At 37.9% G+C, this 12,983-nt stretch overlaps 1 protein-coding gene across 1 annotated transcript in view; it reads left to right on the top strand.

Moving 5' to 3' along the window:
• Positions 1 to 12,983, top strand: part of LOC102810522 (RWD domain-containing protein 4-like) — a 29,702-nt gene that overhangs the window by 4,092 nt on the left and 12,627 nt on the right. The window contains exons 2-5 of the mRNA XM_006834425.1: positions 3,814 to 3,894; positions 7,973 to 8,082; positions 8,179 to 8,326; positions 9,535 to 9,652. Of these exons, the coding sequence (XP_006834488.1) occupies positions 3,814 to 3,894; positions 7,973 to 8,082; positions 8,179 to 8,326; positions 9,535 to 9,652 (457 nt within the window). The remainder of the gene's footprint in view (positions 1 to 3,813; positions 3,895 to 7,972; positions 8,083 to 8,178; positions 8,327 to 9,534; positions 9,653 to 12,983) is intronic.

Here is a 12,983-nt window from a genome sequence, read left to right as displayed (position 1 = left end):
CTTTGTTCTTCCATTCCCCTCTCCCTACTCATATATTGCTCCCTCCCTATTCATCCTGTGGAGACTATAAATCTTTACAGGAGCAGCTTTCTCCCACAGAATGGCTGGTAGTTTTTGAACTGCTGACCTTGTGGTTAGCAGCCAGACTCGTAACCACTACCCTACCAGAGTATCTTTTCTGACTCATAGCGACCCTGAATAGTGTTTCCAAGGAGTGGCTGGTGAGTTTGAACCACCAACCTTATGGTTCAAACCAACCTTACAGTTCAGTGCTTTTTTATCCACAGCGCCACACAGCTTTTCCCTTTCAGCACCCACAAAAAGTTAGTATTTTTACATGGCAGATGTTAATAGATTCTCTGGGCTTCAAGTTACCTCTAAAGGAGCCAAGTCCAACAAGCTGGTATCTGAGTGCCTTCTAGAATATTTTTTAAAAAAGAAACTTTTTTTTTTTTTCAACTAAGTAAGTTTCTTATCCCGTTCTAAGAGAGCAAGCCGTTTTGACTTCCTAAGAAGCCTGGAGCATGTTGTTGTTGTTCAGTGCCATAGAGTTCCAACCCGTAGCAACCTTGTACAGTGTTTTCGAGGAATAGCTGGTGAGTTCAAAGCACCAACCTTGAGGTTCAAACCTATCTTGTGGTTCAGTGCATTGATCCCACAGTGTCACACATAGTGTGATTTTTCTCAAAGTATGATCTATTATTGTTGCGCAATGTCGTGGAGTTGGTTCCAACTCATAGTGACCTTGTATAGGGTTTCTGAGGAGAGACTGTTGGGTTTCAACTGCTGACCTTGGCAGTTAACAGGCCATTGCTATACCAGGACCCCAGGGTATAATCCATGAACACTGAATTAGATCCACTTGGGTGGTTCATAGAAAAACATATCTGTGCTCTGACCACTAAATTAGAATTTCTGTGGCAGGGCCCAAGGAGCTCCACTTTAACAAAAAACTTCATATTTCCACATAAACTGACTTTCCGTCTTTGAAGACAATTTCCCTAATCAGTTTTCCACACCTCTTCTCAGGCTTAATGTTCCCTTTTAGCATTTCATCATGTATCCATTATTTTTAGTTCCTTCGCTATTCTGGAATTGTGTCTGTGGACTAGTTTTGAGTTTATGTATGTCCTGTTTCACAATGGTGGCGTTGGTTTCCTGTGGTTAGATTTACCGTCTAAGTGTTTTATCCTCATGCTGTTGCAGTGTACTATGTCCATCATGTACTACTTGCATATGTAGGTATCTGATTACAAGTTCTTCTACTTACCCTGTTGAATTTCATCCTGCTAGGTGTTTTTCAACCATCCTGTGAATGCCACCAATATCTTCTACAAAATTTCCTATCTTCAGTTTTTGTTCCTGTCCAAGTCATTAATTAAAATGTGGGAAATTATTAAGAATAGAAGGACTGGCTCTTTTGAGCCCTTGTGTGCTGCTGTAGGATAAGCACTGCACTTCTAACTGCAAAATCTGCAGTTCAAACCCACCAGCTGCTCCTCAGAAACCTTATACAGGGTCACTATGAGTCAGAACCAACTTGATGGCACTTAACAACTAACAAATCTTCCATTTTTTGTTCTTGTCCAAGTCATTGATTAGAATTAAGGATAGAAGGACTAGATCTTTTGGGTACATTTGTTTGCTCCAATGTAATAATAACTGTCCGTTGATTCTTGGCTGAAAGCAGAGAATATCAGAAAAATGTTTACCTGTGCTTTATTGACTACGCAGAGGCTTTTGATTGTGTGGATCATGACAAGCTATGGACAATATTGTGAAATGTGAGTACTCCTGAACACTTAATTGTGCTCATGAGGAATCTGTGCATGGACCAAGAGACTATTGTTCGAACAAAATATGGGAACACTGAATGGTTTAAAATTAAGAAAGGTGTATGACAGGGTGGTATTCTTTCACCATACTTATTCAACCTGTATGCTGAGCAAATAACCCTAGAAGCTGGGTTATATGACGAAAAACGTGGCATCAGAATTGGAGGAAGATTCATTAACTGCCTGCGATATGCAGATTATACAACCTTGCTTGCTGAAAGTGAAGAAGACTTAAAATATTTACTAAAAAGAATCAAAGAGCACAGCCTTCAGTATGGATTGCGTCTCAATGTAAAGAAAACGAAAATCCTCACTGAACAACATTCTTACCAATGAAGAAAAGATTAAAGTTGTCAAGGACTTCCATTCTTCTGGATCAACTATCAACACTCATGGAATCAGCAGTCAAGAAATCAAACGACATATTGCATTAGGCAAATGTGCTGCATGAGACCTTTTTAGGGTGTTGAAGAGCAAAGATGTCAACTTGAGGACTAAGGTGCGCCTGACTCAAGCCATGGTATTTTCAATAACCTCATATGCATGCAGAGGCTGGACAGTGAGTAAGGAAGACCGTAGAAGAATTGATGCTTTTGAGTTATGGTGTTGGAGGTTATGAAAGTACCATGGGCTGCCAGAAGAACCAACAGATCTGTGTTGGAAGAATTGCAGCCAGAGTGTCCCTTGGAGGCCAGATGGTCCAACTTCATCTCTCATACTTCAGACATATTGTCAGGAGGGACCAGTCGCTGGAGGATATCATGTTTGGTAAGGTGGAGGGTCAGAGAAAAAGAGGAAGACCCTCAGCAAGATGGATAAGCAAAGTGGCAGCATCAGAGGGCTCAAGCGTGGTAACAATTTTGAGGTTGGCCCAGGACCGGGCAGTGTTTCGTTCTGTTGTGTATAGGGTCACTATGAGTTGGTACCAACTCAATGGCACCTAACAACAATGACAACATCCTTGAATATAGTGTGAATTCCCTATGGAGCATTGCTGAAATCCAGACAGACTGTATTTTGTGCCTTTTCCTCGTGTATCAATCAAGTTATGCCTTCCAGGGAGGGCATGGACTTGGATGTCTTGTTTTCCATGCTTAGAGAATCTTGTTTCCAGGGTTTTATGGACTGCTTCTTCCTCTTCCAGGTGCTCACAAACTATTTCTTTAATAGTACATTACTAAATTTTATCCATGTGGGTCAAGCTCACTTATATGTAGAACATATGACACATCTCTTTGATTACGAAGATATTTTCTGTTTATCCAAGCACAGTATTCCTTTGCTTTTTTTCTTGATGACTCTTAAGAGATCACAAGCAGTGATTGAGGCTTCTCATTTATAAGCCCAGAATGTTCTAAGGATTGCTAGTTACATTTTCTCTTGCTGCCCTTTCTCCCATCCAAGATAGATCCTTATCAAACTCTTATTATTTTTTAAATTTCTTTTTATGCTTTTTCAAGATTTGATCATTTTGTAAAAAGGATAACAAATGTTCCCTTGTAATAATGTGAAATTATTTGTTTCATTTTTCTGATTTCCAAGTTTAATATGCTCTTTCTGCCCATGTGAGTAACAATGGGCACATGCTTTAGAGCTGTTTTAAACTATCTCATAGTAGCTCCTTCTCCTTCCTTGTAGAGGGAGGAAATAACAGGAGTTTTTACAGGATTGATATAAGGATTAAGTGAGATAATACAAGGGGGCTTCAAAACTTTCATGGGAAAATTCCATTATCTTTTATTCCCATTTTCCAAGAACTTTTAAAGCCCTCTCATACACTATAAAGTGTTTGGCAGTGCTCAACACATATTTTTCAAGTAAGCATTATTATGATAACGTGTTGATATTTACAAATTATCAGTCATCTAAATTAGGCAAGTTTTCCATAGTTGACTGGGCTTGAGTCAGAAGCTGAAGACCCTTCATTTCTAATCTGTGTATGCCACTAAACCAAACTCATTTGATTCATTTCTTTCAGATGGAACTAGAAGCTTTGCGTTCTATTTATGAAGGAGATGAAAGTTTCCGGGAATTAAGTCCAGTTTCATTTCAATATAGGGTAAGACCTGACATGAATAGAAGTAACTGCTGCTTTGCTAGAAAAAAAACAAAAGGTTGTTTAAGGTGATGATTTTGTTGATTAAATCTAGTGGTTTGTTTTAAATATGTCTTTGGTTTTTCAGACACATTTAAATGAAAACTCATCATCCTGACATCAATTATTTTTAACATTAATAACTTTTTAAAAGTTCTGAAACTTTTAAAAAAATAAGATAAACTTGTTTTTATTTTAACAGGATCATAAGATAGAAGAAATAGAAGAAACATGGTTTTACCTCTCAAAGCTTTCTGAGTAACTTGATATTGACAATATTTGTTGTTGTCGTTAAGTGCTGTGGAGTCAACTCTGACCTCTAGCGACCCTATAGGATTTCTGAGGTTGTAAATCTTTGCTGGAGCAGAAAGCCTCTTCTTTCTGCCATGGAACACTAATGGGCTTGAACCATTAACCTTGTAGTTTGCAGTCTAGTGCTTATCTTATAGAGTCACAGCATTTCGCAGTATCAACAAACATTAGAATTAAAATCCTGCCTTTGTGTTCCAACTCCATTATTCTTTTTACTACCCAGTGGCATGGAGTTCTGGTGTGGCACTGTAGGATAAACACTAGACTGTTAGCCACAAAGCCAGCATTTCAACCCACCAACAGTTCCTTGGAAACCATATACAGGATTACTACGAGTTATAACCAACTATACAACACTTAACAACAACAGCAACATGATAAGATCAAGAAATAATTGATATTTTCTTCATTCTGTTTTAGGATGTAAGAGGAAACATGTGAAATATGGATTTGTCTTTTAAATGCAGTTTGCAATAAATCTGCGCTGATCATAAAACTACCAGTATTTTATAAACAAATAAAAGATAAATTATTTATCCAAATGTTTATTAGTGGTAATAGAATGGGAAAGTCTTTTGGTAAAAGACTTATGATTATAATTAACATTTTAAAGAGGTCACTTACAGATTTATTTAAAATTTATTAAAATAAGTTACATGAGAAATTATTCATTTATACAATTGCTGTAAGCTGATAAGGTGATTTCAAAAAGTTCATGGAAAATTTGAATTGAAAAATAATGGAATTTTTTCACAAACTTTTTGAAGCCCCTTGTATACAGTTTACTTCCTATGTATACTCTCCTCTCTGCTCACCTCTTCTCCAATCCCCTTTCAAGCTCAATAAGCCTTACACTATTTTCAAGGCTATAACAATTAAGGCACTTTTAACTACCCAAGTTAAAGATGGAATTAAACTCTTAAGGTCCTTCTATTTGAAAGCAACAGTCTCAGCCTCTCCTAATCACTACCACCTTCCCCTTAGTAATGGGAATATAGAATTCCACTATGTGTATCTAAATGTCTATATTAACAATATTTATTTATTGAGCACAATATGTAGACTGCTGTAGGAAAAGTATAAAAAGCAAGGTATCTCCATAGGTTAAGCATTGGACTGTGAACCACAAGATAGGTGGTTCAAGCTCACCAGCTGCTCTACAGGAAAAAGATGAGACTTTCTGCTCCCTCAAAATATTTAAAGCCTTGAAACTCGATATGGGGCCATGAATTGAAACTGACTTCATGGTACTTAACAACAACAGCAACATAGGACAAGTGCGTATCCTATAAGGACACCCTGATGTGACCCTAGGGTGGATTTAAGAAGACTAAATATAGGACACAATGTGTTGAGAGTCAAAAGACTAGGATACAGTTCTGACTCTGTCCTAGTTATACCCTTCATTTCTTGTGTTAGCCTCCTAAAGGATTTCCCTGCTTTTAGTTCTTTCTTCAGCTTTCCCATTATACTGTGCAGACTACTGGTCAATTCTCTAAAATATGTAAGTAGTCATTGCATTCCTGTTTTAAAAGGTTTCTTAGTGGATTCCTCTCACCTACAAAATAAAGGTTAGATTCCTTAGCTTGGCACTCAAGGCCTTTCTTTTTGGTTGTTACTCTCCAATTTTTCCCAACCACTACCATCCAGTACTCATAATGGATTGTTAAATATTCCCCTCATTTTTTTTTTTATCACACTGTGTTCTTTTGGATGCATTATACATACTTTCCATCCCCTTCATCCATCCATAAGTCTTACCTTAGTTCTTCTCTGTGACACATTTAGGCCTCCAATTTATCACCTCTCCCTTAGCTTCAAATCAGGAAAAGCCATTCACTGTTTCTTCATACTTTATCCAATCACTTTTGAACAATTAATCATACAGCATTTTCATGAGTCCTCTAAATGTTTGGTTCCCTTGAAGAGAAGAACTGTCATTCTGTCCCCCATGCCTAGCAAAGTAGAACACATGTGGGGGCTTGTTCCTAGATGGCACCTTCAGTAATGACTTGTTAAGTGCTGTCGTGTCTAACCTTAAGCACAGCCCTGTATAAGGTTTCTGAGACTAGCTTTTTTGTTGGAGCAGAAAATTTCATCTTTTTCTAGTGGAGTGACTGGTAGACACTTAACTGCTGACCTTGTGGTTCACAGTCTAGTGCTTATTGTATACAATCCATATAAAAATCTCCCCAGTCATATGAAAAGTATCCTTTGATAGTGTTCCCTCCCTCAATTCATAATGCAAATTGCATTTAATTGTCATGTCCCTTTATTCTCTTTTAATCTAAAATAGCCCCCAGGTCTGTTGTTAAGTATTTCATGTTAGTAATAATCTATTTATTTGTTTTATGCAATTGGGGGAGAGTTTTTATATGGATTGTATATTAAATAATAAGGAGCTCTGGTAGCGTAGAGGTTACGAATCGGGCTGCGAACTGCAGGGTCAGCAGTACGAAACTGCCAGCTGTTCCGCTGCAGAAAGATGAGGGTTTCTACTCTTGTAATAAAGATTTATAGCCTTGGAAACTCTGTATAGGGTCACTGTGAGTCGAAACCGACTCCACAGCATATAACCACCACCACCACATTAAATAACATTTTTGTATCGATGTTGAATTTCTTGGGTGAAAAAATGGTATTGTGCTTATAAAGAAGAATATCCTTGTTCTCGGGAGCTACTTCAAACCTAAGTTATCATGATATTCTGCAGCTTACTTTCCTATGTTGTTGTTAAGTGCTATCAAGTCAGTTCTGATTCATAGTGATCCTGTACAGGGTTTCCGAGGAGCGGCTGGTGAGTTTGAACTGCTGACCTTGTGGTTCAAACTGATCTTGCTGTCCAGTGCTTATCCTACAGTGCCATACTAGAATTCTTACTTCCATATGCCTGAACAAAAATCACTTTTAAAGAGTGCAGTTAGAGGTGCAGGAGATAGATAGAAGGGGAAAATATGAAGTAAATGGGTTTAAAAAAAAAAAGAGAGAGAGAGAGTAAAAATATTGGTAAAATATGCCAGTCAGTTTTTCTGCAGGATTGAAATTTTTCAAAATTGAAAGCTGAGGAAGAAAGGAAGTGAAAAGTACCTTTAAATTATATAAGTATTGCCTATCCAACCTAACCTTATCTTTTTGCCTTTTCCTTTTTTACTTCCAAGTCTTATATTTTATTTTCTGATCTCTTGAGGTATGTTAATGAATATGAATTTGCTTGCTCTCAAGATCTCTTCTTAAGAATTAGCAAGTAGAAAACTTAATAATCCGTATACCATCTCTGTGGCTATAATAGTCAAGGGACTTTGAATGACCCAAATTAAAGATGGTGTTAACTCTAAGGCCCGTCTATTTGAAAACACCTGCTCCTTGGACTTTTCCAAGTTTGTGGATTATTCTTTTTGTTCATCCCTTTCTTGTTTCCCATAGTTGATAAATTTTTTTTTATCCTCAGAAAATGGTAGTCAAACAAAAGATGTCATCTTGGCATTAGGAAAGGTTCTGGGCAAGTTGGAAATACTAGTCAGGGGCATGTACTAGCCTGTTACACAGAATAGGAATAAATTAGAAGTCAGTGTTGATACTCATCTCACCCTGGGCCAGTTCACTCAGTTCACTCCTTTACCCTGAACTCTGATCTACAAACAAGCATTAAAAGGAATTAATCATTTTAAAGATAATTTAATACTCTGTCTTTGTATCACTTTTTACAGCCTAAGATTTCCCTTTTCTTCAGATAGGTGAAAATGGTGATCCCAAAGCCTTCTTAATAGAGATTTCCTGGACAGAAACATATCCCCAAACACCTCCAATTATATCTATGAATGCTTTTTTTAACAACACCATGTAAGTAGTGTTTCACTTTCATTTTTTGTTATTTTTGTTTTTGTCTTACTCTCCCTTTTAATTTTTACCTAGCAATCTATTTGTTGTGTGTTGTAGATCATCAGCTGTAAAGCAGAGTATATTAGCCAAGTTACAGGAAGCAGTTGAAGTTAATCTTGGAACTGCTATGACCTATACGTTATTTGAATATGCCAAGGACAATAAGGAACAATTCATGGAGAATCACCATCCCATTAATTCTACAGTAAGTATATGATTATTTTTTGTGAGGATTTTTTGTTTTTGCTCTTGTACTGGATTTAACATGACAGTTGCATCTGAATTAAATAAGAACAATGAACTTTTGGCTTCTTCTCTTCTATTTCACTTAGGAAATGAAATTATATTCTCTAGAATATTTCATAGGTCTGCCAACACAGACCTTCTAGAACCTAGCATTTAGAAAATGTATTTGATCTTATAAAGCTTAGATTGTTGAAAGTTTCTTAGGTAGTCTAAACGTGATACCATTGCTTTATCCGTGAAGTTCATTTCATTGTAAATTGTCTTGCCACAGTTAAATTTGAAAGTGTTGCAGTTTAAGGAGGCTTTATTGAATAGGAAAAAAAAAATAGCTGTTTTATTTATAGAGTGGTTTTAGGAAATAATCCGCTTTTATGACTTTAAGCATCTCCATACCAAGTCATGACTTTAAAATTTTTCAGGAATCAATGTTAATGTTGCTTTTGTGTTGCAAACCAAATGGTAAGCTTTTTGACAGCAAAGGCCATGTCTTCTACTTGAGTGGCTCGGGCTTCAACATTTCCAACAAGACGCAGAAGAAGAAATAGGACACAGAAAAGGCAATTGATCAGTTAAGATCATGAACTCTGAGTTGGTCTCACTGCATCACTTAGTAACTGTGAAATAGTGGGCTCAATTTACTCTCCAAATGCTCAGTCTTCTCATCTGTAAACTGGGTGTTATAGTATTATCTACCTAAGAACATTGTAGTATTTGGTGAATATTATATGAAAGCGTTTAAGACAATGTTTGGCACCTCGTAAGCATTTAAAAAATTTGACTGTCATAAAATTTTAATTACATAATCTCAAATGCTTAAAAAATTTTCTTCATGACTCCAGAGAATCAGGATAATCTGGGCAGATACATATGATTTTTCTAAAGACATACTTAGATTTCAAATTAACTGAATTGTAAAGCTACTTTGGAACCTCAAAGTCTCAGCATTATGCTGGTAACATATCTTTCAGGGACCTGGTTATAACAGTTGCAGTTATGTTGTGTCTTTCACTGTGAACTTTTAGAAGAGTGAAACCAACAATGTACTATGGTCACCTGATCTAATAAAACAAGTAGTAATAATGCAGGATTCTTGTACTTTATAAATCTAACAATTATTGCCCATTTCAGGAAGTAGTTATATTTAGTCTAAATGTGTACTTTTTCTAGACATCCATAAGCAATATCATCTCAGTTGAAACTCCTAATGCAGCCCCATCAAGTAAGAAAAAAGACAAAAAAGAACAACTTTCAAAAGCTCAGAAACGTAAACTGGCAGATAAAACAGGTATGTTTCTTTATTTTATTTTATAACATAAACAAATAGGTTGCTATTTAGTGTGGTGTAAGTGCTTGTTAGGAGCCCTGATGGTACAGTGGTTGTGTGCTCAGCTGCTGACCTAAAGCCTCTGCTGTTTGAACCCACTTCCATGAGAAAAGTGACCTGGCAGTCTGTTCCCATAAAGTTTATAGCCTAGGAAATGCTATGGAGCTCTTCTACTCTGCCTTAAAGGATCATTGGGAGTTGAAATTAACTTGATGACGCATAACAGTAAGGACTCTGGTAGTGTAGTGGTTACAGTCAGGCTGCTAACCTCAGGGCCAGCAGTGTGAAACTACCAGCTGTTCCACAGGAGAAAGATGAGACTTTCTGCTCCCTTAAAGATTTCCAGCCTGTACAGGGTCGCCATTAATCAAAACCAACTCCATAGCACGTAACCAACACCTCCAAGAAGCTCATATGTTGTTTTAGAAGATTTCGTCTGCATCTTGCAATATTTGGGTCAGAAATTATCTTTAGTGAGCAATATATATTGAAAATATTTACTACTACTTCATAATCATAATCATAATCTTAGTATTTCTACTATATCACCGTGGGAGTGCTGTGACTCTGTAGGATAAGTACTGAACTACTAACTACACAGTCGGTGATTTGAGCCCACCAGCTGCTCTGTGGAAGAAGGATGAGGCTTTTAACTGAGTGACACAAGTGAAGTGACTGTAAAAAATCATGTTGAGACTGAGAAACATTAGAAAAGTATACAAAGATTTCTTTGTCTTACTTGTGTATTCTGTAATGTGTTTGGGATTTTCCTTTTTATTTACCTGTATGACAGATGTGCATGTTACTAAAGATTTTTTTTGAAATGTAGCTTTCATTTGAGGTGAACACAATATTTGAATGTTTTCTTCTATAGTTTACTTATTTTATGCAGTAATAAGATTTAAGAATAGATGTCCTACATGTCCAAAGCCAGAGCCATTTGTATGAACCTTTTGTTAAGTTCCCTCAAGTCTGTTCTGACTCATAGAGACCCTGTATAGGGTTTCTGAGGAGCAAATGGTAGATTTGAACCACTAACCTTGTGGTTCAAACTGACCTTGCAATCCAGTGCTTATCCTACAGTGCCACACCAGGACTCTGTATGAACCTTTGGAAGAGTATTAGAAACTCTAGTTCATATCAACAATAATGTTATCAGTCTGCAAACTTTTTTTTTCCCCCCCAGGGAAAATGAGGACATTATCATGTACATGTAAATGTTTATATACATATGTGCAAATATGTGTATATATGTGTGTGTATACTACTGATATAAGGCTACAAGCTACTCATTCTTGGGAAGAACTTACTCTCTTTAGGGAAGAAAGCTAAAGTGCTCTTTATTTTCTAAGGTAGTATTTTGGTTGTTTATATATAAAAAGGAGCTCTGGTAGCATAATGGTTATGAATCAGGTTGCGAACCGCAAGGTCAGCAGTTCGAAACTACCAGCTGTTTTGCAGAAGAAAGATGAGACTTTCTGCTCCCGTAAAGCTTTACAGCCTCTGAAACCCTGTACAGGGTCGCTATGGGTCGGAACCGACTTGACGGCACTTAACAGCAACAACAGTATTTTAATATGTAATCATGGAGTGGCATTCTTGGATAAGCATTGGACCACAAGATTGTTTGGAACTGCGAGGTCGGCAGTTCAAGGTGGCAGCTGCTCCTCAGACACTTTATGCAGGATCGCTGAGTCAAAACGAACCCAAAGGCATTGAACACTGGCAATGTATTTTAATATATAGTAGTGATAGAATTAAAAAATAGCAGCCCTGTATTTGTTGCCAAAGTACATTATTAAAATTATGATGGTTTGTAAAATAGGAGACCTAAGAATCTATTGTTTACTGTATGAAAGTATCATTAAAGTATACATAACTGGAATAGGAATTTATAAACCATTATTCAGTCTGTTTTCTAGAATTTTGATTAATCTTGTTTTGGAATATTTTAGCTTCTATATCTGGACTTAAAATTTTTTATTTTTTCTAATATTGTGAATTATATGATAGTTTACATGGGAGATCATTAGCTTTACATTCATCCTATCGTATATCATTTCATTGCATGGTTACACTCCCCTCCATGCATCATTAACCAACCAAAGGGTATACCCTGCAAGCCTGCCCCTCGGTCATCAGCACACAGCCCCTCTCCCTCTCTGTGTCTAAAGTCCCCACCCGCTCCATCTCTCCACATCATCGTCTACCTCCATCTCTGGCGTCACTACTTCTCTGGGTAGGGTCCCGCTCTCCGCTCTTCTCCCTTCATGGTCCCAGGGACCTCCACTCCTAGACTGCAAAGTTAATCACTCCCCTACAAAACATCTACCTTTACGTTTCCAAAGTCAGTCCTCATAACAGTTATTCACTGTTGTATCACAAGAAACCTATCCACATCTCCTTTCATCAGCCCCACCCAAACAGATTGGATACTACTCGGTGGAGATTCTACCTTCCTCCATGTCCTCTGGATATAGGCTCCCTCTTGAAAGCTTGTAAGCCAGTCACTTATTGCCTTTGTATTCCCCACCCGTTTTGGGTAGCCAGTGTCCAAGTACTGGTGTGGCGCTGTGGGCTAATACGTCAGACTGCAAAGCCATTTAAACTGAAAAGTCAGTGGTTCAAGCTCACCAGCTGCTCCTTGGAAACCCTATACAGGGTTGCTATGGGTCGGAATCAACTCAACGGCACTAAACAGCAACAACAAATGTCCAAGTTGCCCATCCCTGTCTACTCTGTGTGTGGAGAAGGTGGGAATGATCCTCGCTGTAAAGATTTGTTCCCTCTTTTGAGCTATAACATCCATAGGTATAGGTAAAGTTCATCAAATTGTATCAGATCACTCTTTTTTTCCTCTTCTTTCTTCTTCTAGTTGAGCAGTGATCATCCAGTCATTGAAGCCAGGTCCAGTGGGTATTATCTGCAAGTGTGGGTGTTCTTGTGGGTATGCCCTCTCTTCTTATCAGCTGGACTTTTCACTCTCCACTCTAGTCCTCTGTGGCTGTTTCACTGACTGTGGGCCCAAGAGTTCCCAGGTCAACCAGCTTTCCACCCAGGTTCACAAGAGTCTATTGAACATTGTAGGGCTTAGCTTGCAACTTCATTACTGTTTTTCCCTCACTTCCCCTTATCAGTGACAAACATGGTAGTTGGGGACTTGCCTCGACATAGGGGTTCGGTTCACGAGGAGGAGATACCTGGCGGCGGTAGAGATATACACAGACAGACAGAAGAAGGGGGACAATGAGGCACCCCAAAGCCAGGGTGGATACATCACTGGTGGGCAGGC

This window comes from Chrysochloris asiatica, unplaced genomic scaffold (assembly GCF_000296735.1).
Source record: "Chrysochloris asiatica unplaced genomic scaffold, ChrAsi1.0 scaffold00011, whole genome shotgun sequence".
Lineage (NCBI taxonomy): Eukaryota > Metazoa > Chordata > Mammalia > Afrosoricida > Chrysochloridae > Chrysochloris > Chrysochloris asiatica.
Note: the sequence above shows the minus strand (reverse complement) of the source record. Positions and strands in the feature narration are given on the sequence as shown.